The sequence below is a fragment of the Somniosus microcephalus genome, chromosome 2, assembly GCF_052327205.1.
Source record: "Somniosus microcephalus isolate GS21.2 chromosome 2, FLI_Smic_1.0, whole genome shotgun sequence".
Taxonomy (NCBI): Eukaryota; Metazoa; Chordata; class Chondrichthyes; order Squaliformes; family Somniosidae; genus Somniosus; species Somniosus microcephalus.
Genome location: NC_140988.1, coordinates 129309545 through 129334416, shown reverse-complemented (window position 1 = coordinate 129334416; position 24872 = coordinate 129309545). Strand labels below are relative to the sequence as shown.

Genomic DNA, 24872 nt, shown 5'->3' with positions numbered 1-24872 from the left:
CTCTCTCAGGATCTCGATCTCCTGTTCTCTACAGTTGGGCTTCCAGTCTCCCCCTCCCTGTCTGCGCAGAGCAGTAGCAGTACGTGGAATAGGCAATTGCATTAAAATCACATTTCCTGCTCTCTGGGGAGCCATGCTGGTAGGGTTCCACGCATGAGTCATAGGTTTTTATCAGAGTTTTTGATGGAAAGTAGAGGAGGATACTTAAAAACATAGGAACAGGAGTCGGCTACATGTAGTCACCTTAGAAGGTTGTTTATTAACACTTGAGATTCCCCACAAGAGGGAGGAATCAGAGAATTAGTCAATCAGAATTTTTTTTGCAGGGCTACGGGGAAAGGGCAGGGGAGTGGGACTAGCTGAGAGCCGGCACAGGCTCGACGGGCCGAATGGCCTTCTTCCGTGCTGTAACCATTCTATGATTCTATGGGTTCCTCTTGCACACTTCCTAATGGGCAGCTTGAGAAGAGCATTGGCAGAGACCTGGAAGCAGATCAGCTGCATGCCCCCTCATATAGCAAGACCCGAAGATGGGAAAGAAAATAAATTCAGAATGGGGAAAGAAATAATAATCAAATAAATTGTTAAACTATCCATAAACTGTAAGATGAACATTTTTAACAGGGACAGAAGATAGCCAGGTTGCCGACTGTAACATGCTCCTAATGTTCTATTTTTAGTCAAGGTGAAATGGACGACCCCTCGTACCTGGCTCTCTATCAGGTTCCAGAAACCTCAGAGAAAGGCTGCGTTGGTAGTAGGCTAATACCAGGATGAGTCAAAATTTAAAGTCCAAGAAAATTACTTTATTTAAAAGTATTTTATCCAGAAAGTTAGCAAATTAAGTTTGGAATGCTCGTTTGCTTCAAAAAAGGAAAAGTTGAGATTAAATAGAATTCCAAATTGTGAGCTTTTTGTACATAGTTACAAGACTTGATCAGTTTTTAAAATGACCAGCCCAAACAAAATAGGTCATACTTAAAATAATTTATCTGCCTACATATTTTACAGAATTTTTAATCTGAATGACATTCTGTGGAAAAGCAAAAAAAAAGTTACATTGAATAAAAAGACAATGGTAAGGATTTGAAAGTGTCATACCATATTAAAATCATCTTTGGCTGTTGGAAGGTCAGAAGCTAGCTTGGGGTCTCCGAGGTGTTTCTCCATTCTGTCTCCATGGACGACAGTCGTCTTGATGACCCTACTGACTCTGCGACCCTCAACCTGCTCTGATTGGAATTCAGAGCCAGAGGCCACTTGTGGTTCTGAAAATGTCATCTGTGGGTACACACAGAGGATTTTGTGATATTAAGTATTCTATACTTCTATAAACAAAATAACATCTGGAAACATTAATATCAAAGACCAGTGGATCTCGAATAGTATAAAAACAGAAAATGCTGGAAATATACAGCATGTCAGTCAGTAAAGAGGAAAGAGAGGTTACTATGGCCCCGATTTTAATGGGGAAGGCAGGGACAGTGCGCTTGAGCCCCAAAGCGGGCAGCAAACTGGGGAGTCCAGGGACACGGTGGCCCCGTTGTTATTTACCATAAATGTTCTTGCTGACCCTGAAAACCCAGACAGATCCACGGCGGGCAGGAGTGGCAATTTGGCGGCAGGAAGCTGCAACCGAGGACCCCGGTAAGTGGTGAGGGGGGGCTCTGGATGTGATCGGGGGGAGTGGGGATGCCCAGGGCAAGGGAAGCCCAAGGCTTAAATGGATTGCCTTTAGAAAAGCTGCTAAGGTGCAAATGTGCTGAATCTAGCCTATTCCCATAAACCACTGTGCAACTACCCCTTGTGGAATAGTGTTCTAAATAGGCCCACTATGAGGTCAATCAGAGGCTCAGTGTTGTTGCCCAGAGAAGTTTCCCTGCACTCACAATTGCTCGTATATCTCTGCCTCCTTCCCTTGAAGAACAACTACGTTATCAAGCTTGGATGAAGCCAGCAGCAAACGATTGTCTTTTTAAATATTTTATTTGAAATTGTTCAATTGTGATTTGTTGCTGTAATATGATGATGACATGCGAGGCAATCAGATGCAAGTATAGCACTTTCAAGTGTAACACTATGAGGTGTGACAGACATCCTATATGCAACTCTTTAATATATGTGTTAGCAAATCTACTGTAGTGCTTCTCACTGTAAAGCAGAGGACGCAGTACAAGGGCAGCAACGTTATACTATGTATACAATGTATTATCCTTCTGCTAAAGTGCTGATATTTTGTGTTTGCTGGAGAGTCCACTTGTTTATAGTGTCAGCTGTGGTTCAGTGGGTAGCACTCTTGTCTTTGAGTCAGAAGGTTGTGGGTTCAAATCCCACTCCAGGTACTTGAGCACAAAAATCTAGGCTGACACTCCAGTGCAGTGCTGAGGGAGTGCTGCACTGTCGGAGGTGCCGTCTTTCGGATGAGACGTTAAACCGAGGCTCCGTCTGCTCTCTCAGGTGGTCGTAAAGGATCCCATGGCACTATTTCGAAGAAGAGCAGGGGAGCTATCCCTGGTGTCCTGGCCAATATTTATCCCTCAATCAACATCACTGAAACAGATTATCTGGTCAATACCACATTGCTGTTTGTGGGAGATGGCTGTGCGCAAATGGCTGCTGCATTTCCTACATTACAACAGTGACTACACTTCAAAAAGTACTGCATTGGCTGTAAAGTGCTTTTTTGGAGTGTGATACAGAAAATTCGAATGTGGTGCTTGAAATGTGACAGACAGGAAATGTGCAATGGATGTACAATTTCTATAATATATAAATTGAAAGTATTACATAAAGCGTGTACTAGCACACATTTCCTGTAACACTTTGGTGTGGGAGCCAGGGGTTTCGATTCATGGGACACTGACTGGCACCAATACCGGGGAAAGAGGGCGCTGTTCCGATGGAATAGTTTCCACTTAAACCAGGCTGGGACCAGTGTCCTGGCAAATCGAATAACTAGGGTGGAAGATAGGGCTTTAAATTAATGGCGGGTGGGAGGATTCGGAAGGGGTAAATTCAAAAGCAGTAAGAGAAATGTCAAGGCTGTAGAGCAGAGTAGCAATTTGGGTAAAAATAAGCAGAGTGGGTCAAGAAGGGGCAGACAGCTTAACAAATACTTGCAGCGAGCATAGGCAATGGCAGCGCTGCCGACCTGTCTAAAATGGTGACTGCGGCAGAACCCTGAGATGCTGCCATTTTTTTCAGCGAAATCGGCCTTAATAGCCAGTGCTAAACCTTCTAATTTCTAGACCTTTGTATCTGTCATCACAGAAGACACAAAAATCATTCCGGAAATAGTGGGGAACCAAGGGTCCAGTGAGATTGAGGAACTTAAAGAAATTAGTATTAGTTAAGAAATAGTACTAGAGAAATTAATGGGACTAAAAGCTGACAAATCCCCTGGACCGGATGACCTGCATCTTGGGTTCTAAAAGAAGTGGCTAAAGAGATAGTGGATGCATTGGTTTTGATCTTCCAGAATTCCCTAGATTCTAGAATGGGCCCCGCGGATTGGAAGGTAGCAAATGTAAACCCGCTATTCAAGAAAGGAGGAAGAGAGAAAACCGGGAACCACAGGCCAATTAGTGTGAAATCAGTAATAAGGAAAATGTTAGAATCTATTATTAAGGACGGGTAATGGGACACTTATAAAATCATAATGGGCCAACATTTGCGATTGGAGGCTTTCCGTGGGCAGACGCCTCCAACCTGCAAAATTTCTACGAAAGCATCTGGTGGCCCGGGAAGAATGGCGGCTTGCGATCCTGGACCTCTCCGGGTCCGCGCGGGCAGAGCCCCACATATCCCAAGGGCGCATGTGGTTCATAGGCGCTCTGGGGATCATGTGGGCCGGCCCAAACAATAAAAGAAGAGAATCCCCATTCATTCTTTTGACAGGTCCATACGTATGGAACTGTCAAAAGTATGAATGGGGTTCACTTAAAAAATACACCAACACATTAAATAATTTAAAAAATAAATTGCATATTTAAAATTAATTAAAATGCCATTTAATTTAATATTTTAAACAAAAATGTAATTTTTTGAAACAAGAAATTAAGGCCTAGAAATTGAGTTTGCGCTGCGCCAGGGCTTTAGCGCCGGAAGTTAGCGCCGGCGCTAAAGCCCTTTGCGCGCGCCAAAAATTCAGTAGCGCCGCGCCCAAACGGCTGCCGGCGCTACTGAAGGGTTTTAGCGCCTGAAAACTGGCGCAACGCGCCGCATTGCGGCGCTGCGGCGCCCGCTGCGGTGCGGCAGGCTCGGGAAGTGCAGGCCTCCTCCTTCCGTTAAGGAGGAGCTGCCTGCACCCGGCCGCGGCCCGCGCAAATCTCATAAAAAATGAGCCCGGCACCTCGGACAAGTGCCGGGCTTGCATCTGTTCCGGTGGGGGGGGGGGGGGGGGAGAAGTCCGGGGAGGGAGCTGCGGGCAGGCGGCCGGCGGGAAAGCGGCCGGCCGCCGCGCCTCCTTAAAGCGCCGGCGCAGACTCCGGCAACACTCGTTTGCCGGAGTCTTAGTTGCGGCTGCCACTGGCGAGGCGGCCGCAACTGAATTTCGGCTTGGGGCCGGGTTACCACGGCAACCGGGACGCTGCGCACACCGATGACGTCATCGGTGCCGGCGCAGCGCTACCGGTCTACCGCCGCGGAAGGGCGCCAGGCAATTTAGGAACCGGCGCCAATTGCAGCGCTAGGCCCTCTAGCGCCGCAAAATCGGTGCTAAGGGCACTGAATTTCTAGGCCTAAATGTTTTTACAGGGCTAAAAATAAACTTACCTTTTGAAGAATATTTTTAATTTATAGATGAGTGAAAATATTTTATTTTTCTATTTTTTAAAAGTCTTATGCTGGTACAAGCAAACCTTATGCCTGCTTTTACCAGGCGTAAGAATTTGACAGGCTTTTAGCGGGCAGAAGTTGTGCAAATAGCGCAACACTCCACCCGCGGAGGCACTTTGCTTGGACATGCGGAGGATCTGTTAAGAGAATTCTTGACAGAGCTCAAGTGTCGGGTTTCAGCGGATGCGCTTCGCATACCTAAACCCGGCATTTGCGCAGCCTCTACGGGCGCGTGCACACCTCGTACACACCCATGGGGGGTCGCAAAATCCGGCCCAATATGATTGGACAGAGTCAACACGGATTATGAAAGGGAAATCATGTTTGACAAATCTGTTAGAGTTTTTTTTGAAGTTGTAACTTTCAGGGTAGATAAGGGGGAAACCAGTGGATGTAGTAATATTTGGATTTTCAAAATGCATTCGATAAGATGCCATACAAGAGGTTATTACACAAAATTAGGGCTCATGGGATTGGGGGTAATATATTAGCATGGATTGCGGAGTAGTTAATGGACAGAAAACAGAGAGTAGAAATAAACGGGTTTTTCGGGTTGGCAGGCTGTAACTGGTGGGGTACCGCAAGGATCAGTGCTTGGGCCTCAGCTATTTACAATCTATATCAATGACTTAGATGAGGGGACCGAGTGTAATGTATCCAAATATGCTGACGCTACAAAGCTAAGTGGGACAGTAAGTTGTGAGGAGGACACAAAGGCCACAATTTCGCTGACCGAGGCGGGTCCGGGGCGGCCGGGGTCGGTGTCCCAGCCCGCTGCCTGCTGCAGCCCGCACTCTCCAAGCGATTTTACGTTAATAGGACTTGTTAAGCCCGCCCTGCAAGGTTCCCAGCCAATTAAAAGGAAGTGGGTCTGATGACGTAATTTGATGACACCTCATCAGCCGGTTTCCTTAAAGGGGTCATGTCCAAATTTATTTCGACAGTTCTACTGTCAGTGTTCTACAGCACTGAGGTGCTGCAAACACTGACAAGCACTGCACAAAAGTGCACGGCTGCACCCAGGCTCTCCCATGAGTCACAGCATGCCGGGAGGTCCTCTTCCCTTTCCACGAGAGGAAGAGTCCTCCCCAGGAGATCAGCGCAGCCTGGTTGCACATTGCACAGGAGGGCACAAGCAGGGATGTCGTCAGGAGGACCAGGTTGCAGTGATCTCAGTAGATCACGAAACGTTACTGCCAAGCCACACTCAACCTCATCCTGCTGTGCCACTCATCACATCCACGTCACTCTGCCTTCCCTTCACTACTCCTACACATCCTTACTCACACCAACTTTCCTTACACCTCCACCCATCCCTCTCTATCTACATTATCACTTCCCATCTCACTAGCCACCCCTCACACTCACCCTCATCCTAGTGCAATCATACCAACTAACAACACACAAGGGTAGGCACTTGGGTGGTTTAGCCAATGTTCATGTGAAGTTTCTGGTAAGGTGCTGTCAAACATTGAAACCTTAATTTTAGCACTTTGCATTCTTGGACAGATTTGTGTGCACTTTTGGAAGTAGCTTAGTGAGTTGTACTGAATGGTGAGACATAAGGGTAGCACCCCTCCCCCCCCTCCCCCCGCAACACAATGGCGATGAGTGTGAAAGGAATGGCTTGGGCATTGTAGAGATGCTTTATGGTGTTGGTGTGGGGTGGTGCCAACCCGGCACATTATGTGGCAGCCATATGGGTGTACAGTGTCAAGTGAAGTAAATCTGGCCATGGTGAGGCCATCCCTGGCAGCAATGTGGTCGGGTGCTGATGCCCTCTGTCCTGTGCAGCATCATTTGATTGCGGAGAAGGCTGGTGTTGTTGTTGGTGCTGCTGGTGTGCCCGTTGATGCTGGTGTTGGGGCTGATCTTGGTGGTATTCTGAGGACAAAAGTGAGATAAAATTTCTCCTCATCGCCCATTTAAGACAGAGATGAGGAGAAATGTTCTCACAGAGGGTCGTGCGTCTTTGGAACTCTTTTCCTCAGAGGGTGGTGGAAGCAGAGTCTTTGAATATTTTTAAGGCAGAGGTAGATAGATTCTTGATAAGCAAGGGGGGCGATAGGTTATTGGGGGTAGGCAGGAATGTGGAGTAATCAGATTAGCCACGATCTTATTGAATGGCGGAGCAGGCTCGAGGGGCCGAATGGCCTATTCCTGCTCCTAATTCGTATGTTCGTATGTATATTTTCAAGGGCAACAATGCTGATGGAATAGATGGCAGGTGAGGTTAAGATGACAGAAGCGATCCGTCAATGGTGAGAGAGGTTGTTCCAATGAGGTGGCACTGGATAGAGTTGGCTCCAAACACTTGCAAGCTGCAAAAAGCTCAATATGTCTTCCAAATGCAGTAACCAACAGCTTCTGAGCTTTGAAAGTGAACAGCTGTAACATGGGATCTTTTATACAACTTTGGCAGCTGTCAGGTCATGAGATAATTCAATGCTGAATCCACTCACAACATGCTGAGCTGACGTGTTCCCCGAGCAGCGGGTAACCCATGGGGAGCACGTAAAATTGAAATGTAGGCTTAAAATAGCAGTTAATTGGATGTTAACAACCCATTTAATGATGTGAATTGCCTCCCCCGCTACTTGGTATTTGGTTTGTTCGGCGCCGACAGACCTGACACCTGGGAGACTCACGTGGAGGCAGGTTGATAGCGCGTTCCCCACCCGCTGTCAATCTTTGCTATTTTGACAGCTGACCCGCCTCCGAACCGGCCCTCTGAGCGCTGGCAAAATCCAGCCCAAAGAGGCTGCAAAGGGATGTAGACAGGTTAGTTGAGTGGGCTAGAACATGACAGATGGAATATAATGTGGTGAAATGTGAAGTTATCCACTTTGGTAGGAAAAATAGAAAAGCAGAATATTTTTTAAATGGTGAGAGATTGAGAAATGTTGGTATTCAGAGGGATCTGGGTGTCCTTGTACATGAATAACTGAAAGTTAACATGCAGGTACAACAAGCAATTAGGAAAACAAATGGTATGTTAGCCTTTATTACAGAAGGACTGGCGTATAAGAGTAAAGAAGTCTTACTGCAATTATATAGGTAATTTGAGTACTGGTGTCCTTACCTAAGGAAGGATATACTTGCCTTAGAAGGAGTGCAATGAAGGTTCACTAGACTGATTCCTGGGATGGGGGATTGTCCTATGAGGAGAGATTGAGTAGACTAGGCATATATTCCCTAGAGTTTAGAAGAATGAGAGGTGATCTCATTGAAATGTATAAAATTCCTAAGTGGTTTGACAGGGTAAATAAATGCAGGGAGGATGTTTTCCCTGGCTGGGGAGTCTAGAACCAGGGGTCACAGTCTCAGAACTTTAGGACTGAGATGAGGAGAAATTTCTTCACTCAGAGGGTTGTGAATCTTTGGAATTCTCTACCCCAGAGGGCTGTGGATGCTCAGTCGTTGAGTATATTCAAGACCGAGATTGATAGATTTTTGGATACCAATGGAACTAAGGTATATGGGGATAGTGTGGGAAGGTGGAGTTGAGGTAGAAGATCAGCCATGATCTTATTGAATGGTGGAGCAGGCTCGAAGGGCTGAATGGCTAATCCTGCTCCTATTTCTTATGATCTTATGTGCCACTTTCTGAAACCCTTCTCTGTAACATTTCACAGTGACACGTAATCATAGTCAAAGTTATAATTATCCACAAATTAATGTTAATCTAGGCAAATTTCTTTTACTTACCTCAAACTGGCTCATTCTTTCCACATCACTAACTCCCATATCTGTTTCTCTGGCCCCAACTCCCAGACCGGAATGGCATCGAATTCACTGGCTGCTGGGACCTGACAATGCTGCTGTTGTTGGCGCCTCATAGGAGATGCACCCAGAGCACCAGCAAATGATGCAACATCTGGCAAGGTCAGACCAGTGGTGTGCAGGTGCACTTAGTACTTGTGCAGCCCATGAACTACATTATCCTATCCCCCACCCCGCCACCCCCATAAGTAACCTGTTATCTTTCAGGAGCATCTGGAGTTTAGCAGGTATGTCCTAATTCTGGTCCTGGCATTCCACGACTTTATTACCAATCCCCTTTTCTTTCCAAATTTCTGCCTCCCCTCTGCTTAAGGCATTGATTTCTTCACTTCGGTACAGTTCCAGAGGTTGCAATTGCTCTCCAGTAACTTGTCCAAGTAACCATTATTTGTGTGACCCTCGACAATGAAGATCAAATGTCAAGCATTTTGTCCATCACGCTTCGTAGTATTGGCTTCTGTCTTTTTGTCACAGTACAAATGCAGTTGAAAATCAGCCTTACTCATAGAAAATGGCCCAGCTTGTTTTAATACCATTACCCCAGAATAGACACTGGCCTGGAAATTCTACAAGGAGGGAGGCGGGGTGGGGGAGGTGGGGGGAGGTTCCTGGTCTCCCACTCCCACCATAACTTTGTTGGGAGATATAGTGGAACCCCCAAAGAAGTGACATTATTGCCAGTTTTCCGTCATTTACGACATTTGTCTGGAGTTGCGCCAATTTCCTGCCAAAGTTAGAGAGAGAGAGAAAGAGCTAGCAAGCGAGTGAGCAGTAGAACCCCTGCACCTCTTGGAATTTCAGGGCCATTGTGCGTAGTCAGGTATCTGAGCAATTCAATTCAAAAAAGAACATCCATTTACAGCCTAAGCCATAATCTACTGAAATATTTTTTCTCTCTCACACATGGCAGCTGTCTTTCATTCTGCCAGTGCCATTTACACTTCAACTAGAGCCATCTTTTGTTTCTTAACTTGTCCCATTACCATCTTCTTTTGCCTTGCACCATCTCTTAATCTCTCCTACCTTCCATCCTATCACAGACCTTCCCTTTTGTTCTTTCCTTCCCTCCCCCCTTTCCCTGCCCCTGTACTTGCTTAAAAACATGTTCGATCTCCAGCTTTTTCCAGTTCTGACGAAGGGTCATCGACCTGAAACATTAACTCTGTTTCTCTCACCACAGATGCTGCCTGACCTGCTGAGTATTTCCAGCATTTTCTGTTTTTACTTTTGAAGTATTTATTTTATTGCCTTCCAAAGTTGAGAAAAATCACCAGAGGGCATGTGATATAAACAGAAAACTAAAATACAGTAATGAGCACTTTCTGTTTAACCTCAAGGCTCACTACAAATCACCAAGATATTGAGCAGATAAATGCACACTCTGGATGAAAGGGAGCACGTGCTCGCCTATGGGAGTGGACTGAGATACTGAACCAGAGAACAACAGCCAAGCCTGATCCTGTTCTGAATCAGTATCTGCATGTGTGCACTTCCAGTAGGAGTCACTACAAAGTGAATTGCAGCAGAAAATGTAGTGTATGTACCTTTAAGAGAGAACTACTTTTACAGCTCCTGTATACTGTAGTACCGGCAGTGACCACATCTGTATATAAGCCTTGAGCATGCCTCTGTACCCGAGTCTTGAGACTACCCGACTCCAGTAAATACCTGTTGATTGTTAAGTTACAGCATCCGTGTGGTTATTGAAAAACATCATACTCTCAGAATCACGGATCTAACAGTGGCGACGAGTGTCGATTCGAATCTACCTGCAACTCTGCATTTCCCTTCGAGGATTCGCTCCGGGAGGGCGGTGGAAGAAAGTCGAGGCCAGAAGCACGGGCGTCGACCATGAGCAACCACCCAGTCGTCCGGCAGAGAGTGAACATCGCAGGGGAGGCTGTGGAGAGCCGGGCTTGGTTCCCCAGCCACGACGATCAGCAATAGACTGACGACAGGTACAGCGCAGACCCTTCGCGGACAGCGGCGGCTGGAGCCGACCGACGGCGGAGAGAAAGCCGAGCAGCGTCGACGGGGTAAGACAGAGGGTGAAGCGCACAGGGCGCAGCCGGGGGTTGAAAACCGAGCGGCGTCGAGGAAAAACAAAACGGAGAGAGAGAGGGTAAAGCAGCAGCCGGGTTCAGGACCAAGCGGCGGAAACGGGAAAAGCGCACAAAAAAAAAGAACGCGCAGAGCACAGCCAGGGCTCAAGGGCTGAACAGTGTCCGTGGGGAGAAGAAGGGAGAGCGCGGGAGACGCCATTGAGCCGCGGAGAAGGAAGAGCGCGGGAGACGTCATTTTTAGAAGCCGCAGCGGAGAAGAAGGGTGAGCGCGGGAAGGAAGGAAAGCGCGGGAGACGCCATTTTATGCCAGCGGAGAAGAAGGGGAAGCGCGGGAGACGCCATTTTTGACAGTTAAATCACACCCAGGGATGCCGAAGAGTGGCAGTATCTCTACGTTCGACAGTGAAGTCGAAGATTGGGCGACATATGTGGAACGTATTGAGGTGTACTGCAGGGCGAATGAAGTGCCAGATGCTAGGAAAGCACTGGTTTTGTTAAATTCCATGGGTGCAAAAACTTATGGGTTACTGCGAAACCTAATAACCCCAGAGAAGCCTGTGAACAAGAATTTCAAAAGCATAGTAGAAATCCTAAAGGACCACTTAAACCCCACACCGCTGCTGATAGCAGAACAATTTAAGTTCCATAAAAGGAACCAACACAAAGACGAAAGCAATGCTGAGTACCTAACGGAACTGCACAAGCTATCGAAACACTGCCAGTTTGGAGCGGGACTAGCAGATACGTTAAGGGACAAGTTTGTGTGTGGGCTGCAAAGTGAAGGAACCCAGAAACGGCTTCTATCAGAAAAGGATCTTACGCTGGACAAGGCTTTCAGTATGGCAGTATCACACGAAGCAGCCGCAAGGGGCGCTGCAGAGATACAACGGAGACCGCAAGAATATGGTACCAATGAAATGTCCTATGGGACAGGGAAGTGCTATCGCTGCGGCAGAACAACACACGACCAGAAGGATTGTTGGTTCAAGGACCAAGTGTGCAGACAGTGTGGAAAAGCAGGACACATAGCAAGAGTCTGCAGGTCTGGGAAGAAAACCAACAGTAAGAAATCTCCATAGGAGAAGTACAAAAAGGTACACAAGGTGATGGACAGTAGTTCAGACAAACAGAAAAGTGACACAGACTCCGGAAGCAAGGAGCTGGGTTGTCTGAAACTATATAAGGTAACTAAAATGGAGGATCACCAGACTATCTGGGTTACACTCTAGATAGACGGAGTCCAAGTGAAAATGGAATTGGACACAGGATCAGCCCTAACAGTCATAAACCAAAAGGACTACAAGCGGCTATTTTCACATATACCCTTGAAAGCTACAGAGATTGTCTTGAAGACGTACATGGGGCAAAAAGTCTACCCCAAAGGAAAAATAAGGGTGAAAGTGATATATAAAGGCCAGGAAATACCTAAAATGAACATATATGTATTGCCAGATGGAGGACCACCACTACTAGGACGTGAATGGATCTGGAAGATACAATTAGATTGGCATTCCATACAGGCACTGAAGGTTGAGGCCAAAAAGGATGATGACATCACACCTGGACGACTGTCAAAAATGCTAACTGACGCAAAAGAAGTGTTCCAGGAGGGACTCGGAACACTAAAAGGCATAACAGCAACGATTAAAATAGAGGAAAATGCAAGCCCAAAGTTTCTTAAGGCCAGACCAGTGCCTTATGCGATCAGACCAGCTGTCGAAGCAGAGCTGGAAGGGTTGGAACGTTCAGGAGTACTGTCCAAAGTAGACTGGAGCGAGTGGGCTACACCCATCGTTCCTGTAATGAAGAGGTCGTTGAGTAATACGACTGGGGAACCAAAGAAGGTCCGCATCTGTGGGGATTTTAAGGTGACAGTGAACCCAGTCCTTCACACGGTACAATATCCGCTTCCACGAATTGAGGATATTTTCACCTCGCTATCTGGAGGTAAACGCTTCACCAAAATTGATCTAGCCCAGGCGTACTTGCAAATGGAGGTAGAAGAAGCCTCGAAACAATACCTTATGATTAACACTCATAAAGGTCTCTATCAATACAACCGGCTGGTGTTCGGGGTAGCATCGGCTCTGGCTATTTGGCAAAGGGCGATGGATCAAGTCCTGCAAGGGATTCCAGGGACCCAGTGTTATTTGGACGACATCCTGGTCACGGGTGAAAATGACAGTGATCACCTCGCCAACTTGGAGAAGGTGCTCACCAGATTAGAGGAATATGGGCTACGAGCTAATCGCCACAAGTGCGAGTTTTTCCAGAAGCAGATCTCGTATTGTGGCCACGTCATCGATGAAGAGGGGTTACATAAGTCCCCTGAAAAGATTGAGGCAGTAATCAAGGCTCCAGCACCGGAAAATGTGTCACAACTGAGGTCGTTCCTTGGGCTGGTGAACTACTACCATAAGTTCTTACCAAATTTGTCCACGGTATTACACCCACTGAACACCCTACTGGGGTACCATGGAAGTGGAATGATGAACGTAGACGAGCTTTCCAGAAGTGTAAAGAATTGATCACATCAAAAGAGGTGTTGGCCCATTTCAACCCAGCACTACCAATTCGGTTGGCATGTGATGCATCACCCTATGGTATTGGAGCGGTGCTGTCGCACAACTATGCCGAGATTGACAGGGAGGCCCTCAGCCTAGTATGGGGAGTAAAAAAATTCAACCACTATCTGCATGGGCAGAAGTTCACCTTGCTGACTGACCACCAACCACTTGTCTCCATCTTTAATCCTAAGAAGGGCGTTCCAGTGATGACTGCACAACGGTTACAAAGATGGTCCCTGTTTCTAGGGGCGAATCAATATGAAATAGAATATAAAGGCACGAAACAGCATGGAAACGCTGATGGGCTATCGCGCCTGCCGCTGCCTACTGTGGAGGAAGCACCAGCAGTGGACCCTATCGAGATATTTTATTCGTCAATAATTGAACGATTGCCAGTAACGAACGCGGATATAGAGAAGGAGACCCGCAATGATCCGACGCTGTCTCGGGTATATGATTTGACGGTGAGGGGATGGCCAACACATGGCGACTCACTGTTGCCAGCATTCTCATCCAGAAGAGAACAGCTGTCAGTATGCCAGGGGACAGTGATGTGTGGATCCAGAGTGGTGATTCCACCTAAGTTAAGGGAGAGTGTGCTAAATGAGCTTCATGAAGGTCATCTGGGGGGAGTGAAAATGAAAAGCCTTGCTAGGGCTTATGTGTGGTGGCCGGGAATCGATCAACAAATCGAAGACCTAACCAAGAGCTGCTCAGGATGCCAGAAGGTCCAAAATGCACCACCACATGCCCCTCTACACTCATGGGAGTGGCCCTCCTCTCCATGGCAACGGGTGCATATTGATTTCGCTGGTCCATTCATGGACTCAATGTTCTTAATAGCAGTGGATGCTCATTCAAAATGGCCTGAGGTGATAAAAATGTCCTCAACCACTACAGAGAAAACGATTGCAGTCCTACGGACCATATTTGCCAGCAACGGCTTGCCAGAGCAGGTTTGCTCTGATAATGGACCACAGTTTGTGTCCGAAGAGTTTTGAAAATTCATGAGAAGGAATGGGGTAAGGCATTACACATCCGCCCCGTATCATCCAGCCACCAATGGATTGGCTGAGAGGTTCGTACAAACCTTTAAGAAGGCGATAAAGGCCATGTGCGACGATGAAATTCCACTACAGCATAAGGTGGACAATTTCTTATTAGCCTACCGAAACGCGACACATGCAGTTACCAACCAGACCCCAGCCATGATGTTCTTTAACCGAAGGTTGAGATCTCGTCTGGACTTGCTCAGACCAAATGTGCGAAGAAATGTTGAAGATAAACAATTCCAGCACATCAATGAGAAGCCGACAAGGAGCTTCAACGTAGGACAACCAGTCTTGGCCCGTGACTACCGAACAGAGAAATGGCAACCCGGAACGATATGCACAAGGCAGGGGCCATTAATGTACACAGTGGATGTCGGGGAGAACATTGTGAGACGCCATGTCGATCAGATCTTAGCATCACAGGAACGAGTCAACCCCATGTCTCGCGTCCCTGGGGATGAACCCGACATACCGGTAGCATCTACCTCTGAAACAGTAGCAGTGGAAACGGATGAAATAACCGACGAAAAGGGGCCAGAATCGCCTCCGCACCAAGAACAAGAACCTCAGGAAAGGCGCTATCCCGAAAGGATCAGGAAGCCGCCCCAAAGACTGAATCTATAAATGGACTATTGTTGTTTAATGTACATGTTAAAGTGTTAATTGTTATTTGAATATTATGGGTACTACTAATCTAAAAGGGGAGGAATTGTAGTGTATGTACCTTTAAGAGAGAATTATTTTACAGCTCCTGTATACTGTAGTACCGGCAGTGACCACACCTGTATATAAGCCTTGAGCATGCCTCTGTACCCCAGTCTTGAGACTACCCTACTCCAGTAAATACCTGTTGATTGTTAAGTTACAGCATCCGTGTGGTTATTGAAAAACATCATACTCTCAGAATCACGGATCTAACAGAAAACCTGGCTGATATCCCTTTGGCTAAACCATGGTTGCCACAGCTAACTAGCATCTATACTGCTGCCTTAGCTGAGATCATTTAACTCAGCACAGACCAAGGATCGCCGTACCCCACTCTGTTTCAGTCAGTCCTCCAAAGAGGCTCGCCTACACGCGGAGAGGGTTTAAACGAGCTTGGCAGGGGCATAGGAACCTGAGCATAGATTCAGAAAGGAGAGAATGCAAGCTGGAAATGGAAGGCAATAAATTAGTAAGTGAGTTTGGAAGGCAGAGGAAACAAAGGCTAGAAAATAGACAACAAAGGGTTTTGGCAGTGCTTATAATGGTATATACTTCAATGCAAGGAGTCTAGTGAATAAGGCAGATGAGCTGCGGGTACAGATAGGCACGTGGAAGTATGATATCATAGCTATTACTGAAACATGGCTGAAAGAAGGGCAGGAATGACAGCTCAACATTCCTGGTTACAGGGTTTTCAGATGAGATAGAGAGGGGGATAAAAAAGGAGGCGGTTCGCAATATTGGTTAAACAATCAATTACAGCTGTGAGGAGGGTTGATATGTTAGAAATATCATCAAAAAAGAGGCAATCACACTGCTGGGAGTGTACTATTGACCCCCAAATAGTCAGAGGGAGATAGAAGAGCAAATATGTAGGCAAATTTCTGAGAAGCTCAAAAACAATAGGGCAGTAATAGTAGGGGATGTCAACTACCGTAATATTAACTGGGATAGAATTAGTGTAAAAGGTGTGGAGGGCGGATTTCTTAAAATGCATGCAGGAGAACTTTTTTAGCCACTATGTACAAGAGAGGAAGCGTTTCTGGACTTAGTTTTAGGGAATGAAGCTGGGCAGGTGGAAGGGGTATCAGTGAGAGACCATTTTGGTGGTAGTGATCATAATTCAGTTAGATTTAGCGTAATTATGGGAAAGAACAAAGATGGACCAGGAGTAAAAGTTTTCAATTGGGGAAAGGCCAGTTTTACTAAGCTGAGATGTGATTTAGCAAAGGTGGACTGGAAACAGCTACTTGAAGGCAAATCAGTGTCAGAGCAGTGGGAGGCATTCAAGGATGAGATAGTAAGGGTTCAGAGCAAATACATTCCCACAAAGAAAAAGGGCGGGCCTCCCAAATCTAGAGCCCCCTGGATGTCGAGGGACAGTCTGACCATCTGGATGTCGAGGGGCATGCAGGGTAAGATAAGGCAAAAAGAGAAGCTTATGTCAGATACTGAGAGCTAAATACTGCAGAAAGCCTAGAGGAGTATAGAAAGTGCAGGGGAGAAATTAAAAAGCAAATTAAGAAAGCAAAGAAAGGGCATTAAAAAATATTGGAAGTAGCATCAATGTGCTTCATAAATGCATAAAGAGCAAGAGGATAACTAAGGACAGAGTAGGGCCTATTAGAGACCAAAAAGGTAGCCTGTGTGTGGAGGCGGAGGACGTGGGAGTGGTTCTTAATGAATACTGTGTCTGTCTTCACAAAAGAAAGGGATGATGCAGACATTGTAGTTAAGGAGGAGGAATGTGAAATATTAGATGAAATAAACATAGTGAGAGAGGAAGTATTAAGGGGTTTAGCATCTTTGAAAGTAGATAAATGGCCAGGCCAGGATGAAATGTATCCCAAGCTGTTCAGAGAAGCAAGGGAGGAAATAGCGGAGGGTCTGACCATCATTTTCCAATCTTCTCTGGCTACAGGTGTGGTACTGGAGGACTGCTAATGTTGTACCATTGTTTAAAAAGGGAGAAAGCGATTGAGCAAATAATTACAGGCCAGTCAGCCTAACCTTGGTGGTGGGCAAATTATTGGAAAAAATTTTGAGGGACAGTATCAATCGATATTTAGAAAGGCACAGATTAATCAAGGACAGTTAGCATGGATTTGTTAAGGGAAGGTCATGTCTGACGAATTTGATTGAATTTTTTGAGCAGGTAACAAGGTAGGTCGATAAGGGTAGCCTGATTGATGTAGTTTACATGGATTTTAGCAAGGCTTTTGACAAGGTCCCACATAGCAGATGGGTCAGAAAAGTAAAAACCCATGGGATCCAAGGGAAAGTGGCAAGTTGGATCCAAAATTGGCAGGAAGCAAAGCGTAATGGTTGATGGGTTTTTTTGTGACTGTAAGGCTGTTTCCAGTGGGGTTCTGCAGGGTCCAGTACTAGGTCCCTTGCTTTTTGTGGTATATATAATTGATTTAGGCATAGAAACATAGAAGATAGGAGCAGGAGTAGGCCATTTGGCCCCTCGAGCCTGCTCCGCCATTCAATGAGATCATGGCTGATAAGAACATAAGTAAGAGCAGGAGTAGGCCATACGGCCCCTCGGGCCTGCTCCGCCATTCAATAGGATCATGGCTGATCCGAACCTAGACTCACGTCCACTTCCCTGCCCGCTCCCCGTAACCCCTAATTCCCTTATCAGCTAGGAAACTGTCTATCTCCGTTTTAAATGTATTTAGTGTCGCAGCTTCCACAGCTCTCTGAGGTAGCAAATTCCATAGATTTACTACCCTCTGAGTGAAGAAGTTTCTCCTCATCTCAGTTTTGAAAGGGCAGCTCCTTATTCTAAGATTATGCCCCCTAGTTCTAGTCTCACCCATCAGTGGAAACATCCTCACCGCATCCACTCGATCAAGCCCCCTCACAATCTTATATGTTTCGATAAGATCGCCTCTCATTCGTCTGAATTCTAATGAGTAGAGGCCCAACCTACTCAACCTTTCCTCATAAGTCAACCCCCTCATCTCCGGAATCAACCGAGTGAACCTTCTCTGAACTGCCTCGAGAGCAAGTATGTCTTTTCTTAAATATGGAAACCAAAACTGTACGTAATATTCCAGGTGTGGCCTCACCAGTACCCTGTATAACTGCAGCAAGACGTCCCTGCTTTTATACTCCAGCCCCCTTGCAATAAAAGCCAAGATTCCATTGGCCTTCCTGATCACCTGCTGTACCTGCATACTAACCTTCTGTGTTTCATGCACCAGGACCCCCAGATCCCTTTGTACTGCAGCACTTTGCAGTTTCTTTCCATTTAGATAATAACTTGCTCTTTGATTTTTTCTGCCAAAGTGCATAGCCTCACACTTTCCAACATTATATTCCATCTGCCAAATTTCTGCCCACTCACTTAGGCTGTCTATGTCCTTTTGCAGGTTTTTTATGTCCTCCTCACTTACTGCTTTCCCTCCCATCTTTGTATCATCGGCAAATTTGGATACGTTGCACTCGGTCCCTTCCTCCAAATCGTTAATATAGATTGTAAAGAGTTGGGGTCCCAGCACTGACCCTTGCGGAACATCACTAGTCACTGATTGCCAACCCGAGAATGAACCATTTATCCCAACTCTCTGTTTTCTGTTAGATAACCAATCTTCCACCCATGCCAGTATATTACCCCGAATCCCATGATCATCCAAACTCAGTACCCTGTCCCTGCCTTCTCCCCATATCCCTTGATCCCTTTAGCCTTAAGAAATATATCTGACTCCTTCTTGAATATATTTAATGAATTGGCCTCAACTGCCTTCTGTGGTAGAGAATTCCACAGGTTCACCACTCTCTGGGTGAAGAAATTCCTCCTGATCTCTGTCCTAAATGGCTTACCCCTTATCCTTAGACTGTGACCCCTGGTACTGGAATCCACGACCATCGGGAACATCCTTCCTGCATCTAGTCTGTCTAGTCTTGTTAGAATTTTATAAGTTTCAATGAGATCCCCTCTCATTCTTCTAAACTCCAGCGAGTATAAGCCCAATCGACCCAATCTCTCCTCATACGTCATTCCTGCCATCCCAGGTATCAGTCTGGTGAATTTTCGCTGCACTCCCTCCATGGCAAGAACATCCTTCTTCAGATAAGGCGACCAAAACTGCACACAATACTCGAGGTGTGGTCTCACCAAGGCCCTGTACAACTGCAGCAAGACGTCCTTGTTTCTGTACTCAAACCCTCTCACAATGAAGGCCAACATATCATTTCCCTTCTTAACCGCCTGCTGCATCTGCATGCTTACCTTCAGCGACTGGTGCACAAGGACACCCAGGTCTCGTTGCACTTCCCCTTCTCCCAATCTATTGCCGTTCAGATAATAATCTGCCTTCCTGTTTTTGCCACCAAAGTGGATAACCTCGCATTTATCCACATCATACTTCATCTGCCATGCATCTGCCCAATCACCCAACCTGTCCAAATCATACTGGAGTTTCTCGGCATCCTCCTCACAGCACACACGCCCACCCAGCTTTGTGTCATGTGCAAACTTGGAGATATTACATCTAGTTCCCTCGTCTAGATCATTAATATATATTGTGAATAGCTGGGGTCCTAGGACCGATCCCTGCGGTACCCCACTAGTCACTGCCTGCCACTCGGAAAAAGACCCGTTTATTCCAACTCTTTCCTTCCTGTCTGCCAACCAGTTCTCTATCCAAGACAGTACCTTGCCCCCGAGCCCATGTGCTTTAACTTTACACGCTAATCTCTTATGCGGGACCTTATTGAAAGCCTTCTGAAAGTCCAAATACACCACATCCACTGGTTCTCCCTTATCTATTCTACCAGTTACATCCTCAAAAAATTCCAGTAGATTAGCCAAGCACGATTTACCTTTTGTAAATCCATGTTGATTTTGTCCGATCCTGTCACTGTTTTCCAAGTGCTCTGCTATTACATCTTTTATAATGGGCTCTAGCATTTTCCCCACTACCGATGTCAGGCTTACCGGTCTATAATTCCCCATTTTCTCTCTACCACCTTTTTTGAATAGTGGGGTAACATTAGCTACCCTCCAATCCATGGGAACTGTTCCAGAGTCTATAGAATTTTGGAAGATGACCAGCAATGCATCTACTATTTCTAGGGCCACTTCCTTAAGTACCCTAGGATGTAGATTATCAGGCCCTGGGGATTTATCGGCCTTCAATCCCGTCAATTTCCCTAACACCATTTCCCTACAAATACTGATTTCATTCAGTTCCTCCCTCTCATTAGACCCTATGTTCCCCAAATCTCTGGGAGGTTATTTGTGTCCTCCTTTGTGAAGACAGAACCAAAGTATGTATTTAATTGGTCTGCCATTTCTTTGTTCCCCATTATAAATCCCCCTGATTCTGACTGCAAGGGACCTACGCTTGACTTCACCAATCTTTTTCTCTTCACATATTTATAGAAGCTTTTACAGTCAGTTTTTATGTTCCTTGCAAGCTTACTCTCATACTCTATTTCCCCCCTCTTAATTAATCCCTTTGTCCTCCTTTGCTGAATCCTAAACTGCTCCCAATCCTCAGGTTTGCTGCTTTTTCTGGCCAATTTATATGTCCTCTCCTTGGATCTTATGCTATCCCTAATTTCCCTTGTTAGCTATGGTTGAGTCACCCTTTTTGTTTTATTTTGATGCCAAACAGGGATGAACAAATTCTGTAGTTCATCCATGCGATCTTTAAATGTTTGCCATTGCCTATCCACCATCAACCCTTTGAGTAACATTCCCCAATCAATCCTATCCAACTCGCGCCTCATACCATCGTAGTTTCCTTTATTTAAATTCAGGACCCTAGTCTCTGAGTCAAATACTTCACTCTCCATCTTAATGAAGAATTCTATCATATTATGATTGCTCCGTCCCAAGGGGCCTCGCACAACAAGATTGCTAATTATTCCTTTCTCATTACATAATACCCAGTCTAAGATGGCCTGCTCTCTAGTTGGTTCCTCGACATATTGGTCCAGGAAACCATCCCGTTAGCACTCCAGGAATTCCTTCTCCACAGTATTGTTACTAATTTGGTTAGCCCAATCCATATGTAGATTAAAGTCACCCATGATGACTGCTATGCGCTTATTGCACGCATCTCTAATTTCCCATTTAATGCCATCCCCAACCTCCGCATTACTGTTTGGGGGTCTGTATACAACTCCCACTAACGTTTTCTGCCCCTTGGTATTTCTCAGTTCTACCCATACAGATTCCACATCATCAGAGCTAATATCCTTCCTTACAATTGTGTTACTCTCCTCTTTAACCAGCAATGCTACCCCACCTCCTTTTCCTTTTTGCCTGTCTTTCCTGAATATTGAATACCCCTGGATGTTGAGTTCCCAGCCTTGGTCACCCTGGAGCCATATTTCCGTAATCCCAATCATATCATATCCGTTTACATCTATTTGCTTCAATGTAGGGGGCATGATTAAGAAGTTTGCAGATGATACAAAAATTGGCCGTGTGGTTGATAGTGAGGAAGAAAGCTGTAGCCTTCAGGAAGATATCAATGGATTGGTCAGGTGGGCAGAAAGGTGGGAAATGGTATTCAATCTGGAGAATTGTGAAGTAATGCATTTGAGGAGGGCTAACAACCAAGGGAATACGCAATAAATGGTGGGATACTGAGAAGTGTAGAGGAACAGAGAGACCTTGGAGTGCATGTCCACAGATCACTGAAGGTAGCAGGACAGGTAGATAAGCTGGTTAAGAAGGCATACGGGATACTTTCCTTTATTAGCCAAGGCATAGAATATAAAAGAAGGGAGGTTATGCTTGAACTGTATAAAACACTAGTTCGGCCACAGCTAGAATACTGCGTATAATTCTGGTCACCACATTACATGAAAGATGTGATTGCACTGGAGAGGGTACAGAGGAGATTTACAAGAATGTTGCGAGGACTGGAAAATTTTAGCTATGAGGAAAGATTGGATAGGCTGGGGTTGTTTTCTTTGGAACAGAGGAGGCTGAGGGTAGATTTGATTGAGGTGTATAAAATTATGAGGGGCCCAGATAGAGTGGATAGGAAGGACCTATTTTCCTTAGCAGAGAGGTCAATAATCGGGGCATAGATTTAAAGTAGTTGGTAGAAGGATTAGAGGGGAGTTGAGGAAAACTTTTTTCACCCAGAGGGTGGTGGGGGTTTGGAATGCACTGCCTAAAAGGGTGGTAGAGACAGAAACCCTCATCAAATTTAAAAAGTACTTGGATATGCATTTGAAGTGCCGTAACCTACAAGGCTACGGACCAAGAGCTGGAAAGTGGGATTAGGCGGGATAGCTGTTTTTCGGCTGGTATGGACATGATGGGCCGAATGGCCTCCTTCTGTGCTGTAAATTTCTATGAGTCTATACTCCTTTTTTCAGTTCTGATGAAGGATCTCTACCCAAAATAATAACCCATCTTTTCTCTTCTTAGATGCTAATGAACTTACTTTGTGTTTCCAACATGTTTTGTTGTTATCATTAATGCTGGTATATCTTAGGTTCTGGGCTAGTTGTTCGGGATGCAAGGAAGGATTTTTGATTATACATTAGACACTTGTTACCACAAACACTTTCCGAGTTGGATTCAAACAATACATGAACTATATCATTGAGAATGATTAATGACTTCACTCAATCATTTATACCTGCCACATATCCTGGCTCATTTGAACTGAATAAAACTCAGTAATAATTTTAACTTTTGGGAAATAACAATTGATTTAAGAAAATAGAAAACATTCTGCCAGTCTGGAGAAGGGTGTTAAAGCTAACCTCTGTCTGTTCACTATCACTTTTCAGTACAGTCCGCTTTAAAACTTTTGAATATCCATCACCATCTTCAATTGTAATTGGTTCTTGCTCTGCTCCTTGCATTATCACTTCCTCCTTTTCAGTGCCATCGGGTGAAATTAAGCGTCTGATAATCTTCCTGGTAACCTTAAGGAAAAAAAACAAAAAAATAAATGCGTAATAACTCACTCGTGCACATACAATTTATTATTCCACTTCATTGCACCTCTGTTATTTTTAGTAATTTAATAAGGTGCAATGAAATAAGTAGTATGTATGAGTCAATGTCCCATCTATGTTTAAATGAGAAAAAAGGAAGTGCTACATGGACATTAGTCACGCCTGGTATTGCATTACCTTTTTCACAATGGTATTTCCATGTTCATCTGTGTATTGTTCTTCTGTGACCGACTCTGGTAGAACATCAGGCATGTCATCAGCCTAGGAAATTAATAATGCTCTATTAATACCAAGTAATGGGGTAGAGCTTCCGCTTTGGGCGCAGTCAGCAATCTGGGCGCAAATTGCGCTCAAAATTGTGCTAGTTTTCCAAAGTGAATTTATTGTTCAAGATTCTGCCCAAAGTCACTTGCATATCGCTGAATGTAAAATCTCCCACAAACCAGCGCAATAATGCAGCATTTTATAGGGTAATTGTTTTCTTTCTCACGTCAAAAAATATTCCTTGATATATTTAAGAGTGGTAACCTGGTGCAGTTTTATTAATATAGCTGAAAATGGGTTTATCACAAAATAAGCATTTTTAATAAGAGTGTCTAGTCCACCACCTGTCAGTAGCCCAATTTTAAATAACTGAAAATGACTTTTAAAAGGTGCCGACTAGTGCCCTTGCACCTGCAAACGGCGCTGTTAGCGGAAACTCGCGTGGCCAGTTTTGTGGGCGGGGCCGGCTTCCAGCACAATGTTTTTTAAACTAGCGCAAAAGATCGTGGAAACTCGGTTTGCACTGGATGTAATTTGTGCTTGAAATTTCCTGATCTTTGCGCTGGAAAAACCAACTCAACCTAGTGGAAGCTCCAGGTCAATATCTTTACTATATGTCCTATAATACAATAGATCTGGTTATGATTTTGGGGGACAATTCATTGAAGCCATTGAAACTCCTTCAGGATATTTTCTTTGTCATACAGGGTTCCACAAGACAATCTTAACTAGATGTAGGAATTTTCTAACAGTATTAATAGCACATGGGAATGTCTTCCTTTCTGTGAGAACATTGTGAATATTCATCCTTTAATTCAACAATACTATGAAGTAGAATACTGAACACCTTCAAAAATCACTTTTTTAAAAGTCATTTCTTCTCCACATTTTTTAGACCTTCACTGCTGCCATTCCTGAAGAATTGGAAGGTAGATACCTTCACTGATATCATCGGGGCCACTGGTTTAAAATAAGTTAAATTCAATTTTTATTACATCGAATTCTGAGATTTCTACTGGTGTTTTGGGGATTGTATTCCGTGAATCTGTCTGTTTTTAACTACCGCCGTTGGTTTGTTGGTGACTGAGTAAGCTAAATTCTCTTTTTAATTAAATTGGATTTTCTGGAATTTTACTAGTGTCTTGCAAAATACATTCCACAATTTTGCCCATTTTTCCATTATAACTGTAAATCTCCGCAATTATCAATGCTGCTTTAACACTACCCAACAGAAAACTGATGGATTTCTTTGTGTGCAACTTATACTTCCCTCATTAAATGGGAGTCATCCAATATACTATGTGCACCATCTTGCAACCTACTTAGAACTGGGCAAATACACCCCGAGCATGGCAGGCAAGCTCAAATGTCACTGACGACAAGCTTTCAGAATTACACTTTCCAGTTAGTTCAATCCCCTACCAATGCAGCCATTAGCACACCTGTAATGTATTTGCTAACAACCAATATTAATGTAGCAGAGAATTCCGAAATGCTTTGTGGGAGTGGACAGGGGTGTTAGGACACAGTTTGGAGAGGTGGCCAAGGGCACAGTAGAAGAGATAGGTTTTGAGGAGACTTCTGAAAGGTGGGGAGAGATGGAGCAAAGTAGAGGGGGTCAGTAAGAGAATTCCAGAGTTAAGGAATATGAAGGCTGA

The 24872-nt window shown here is 45.0% G+C and overlaps 1 protein-coding gene across 33 annotated transcripts in view; it reads right to left on the bottom strand.

Moving 5' to 3' along the window:
* Nucleotides 1-24872, bottom strand: part of ank2b (ankyrin 2b, neuronal) — a 1120520-nt gene that overhangs the window by 5833 nt on the left and 1089815 nt on the right. For all 33 annotated transcript variants that reach the window (XM_085962266.1, XM_085962253.1, XM_085962237.1 and 30 more), the window contains 3 exons: nt 23128-23211; nt 22753-22917; nt 1102-1281 (listed from right to left, as the gene is read on the bottom strand). In XM_085962266.1, the coding sequence (XP_085818392.1) occupies nt 1102-1281; nt 22753-22917; nt 23128-23211 (429 nt within the window). The remainder of the gene's footprint in view (nt 1-1101; nt 1282-22752; nt 22918-23127; nt 23212-24872) is intronic.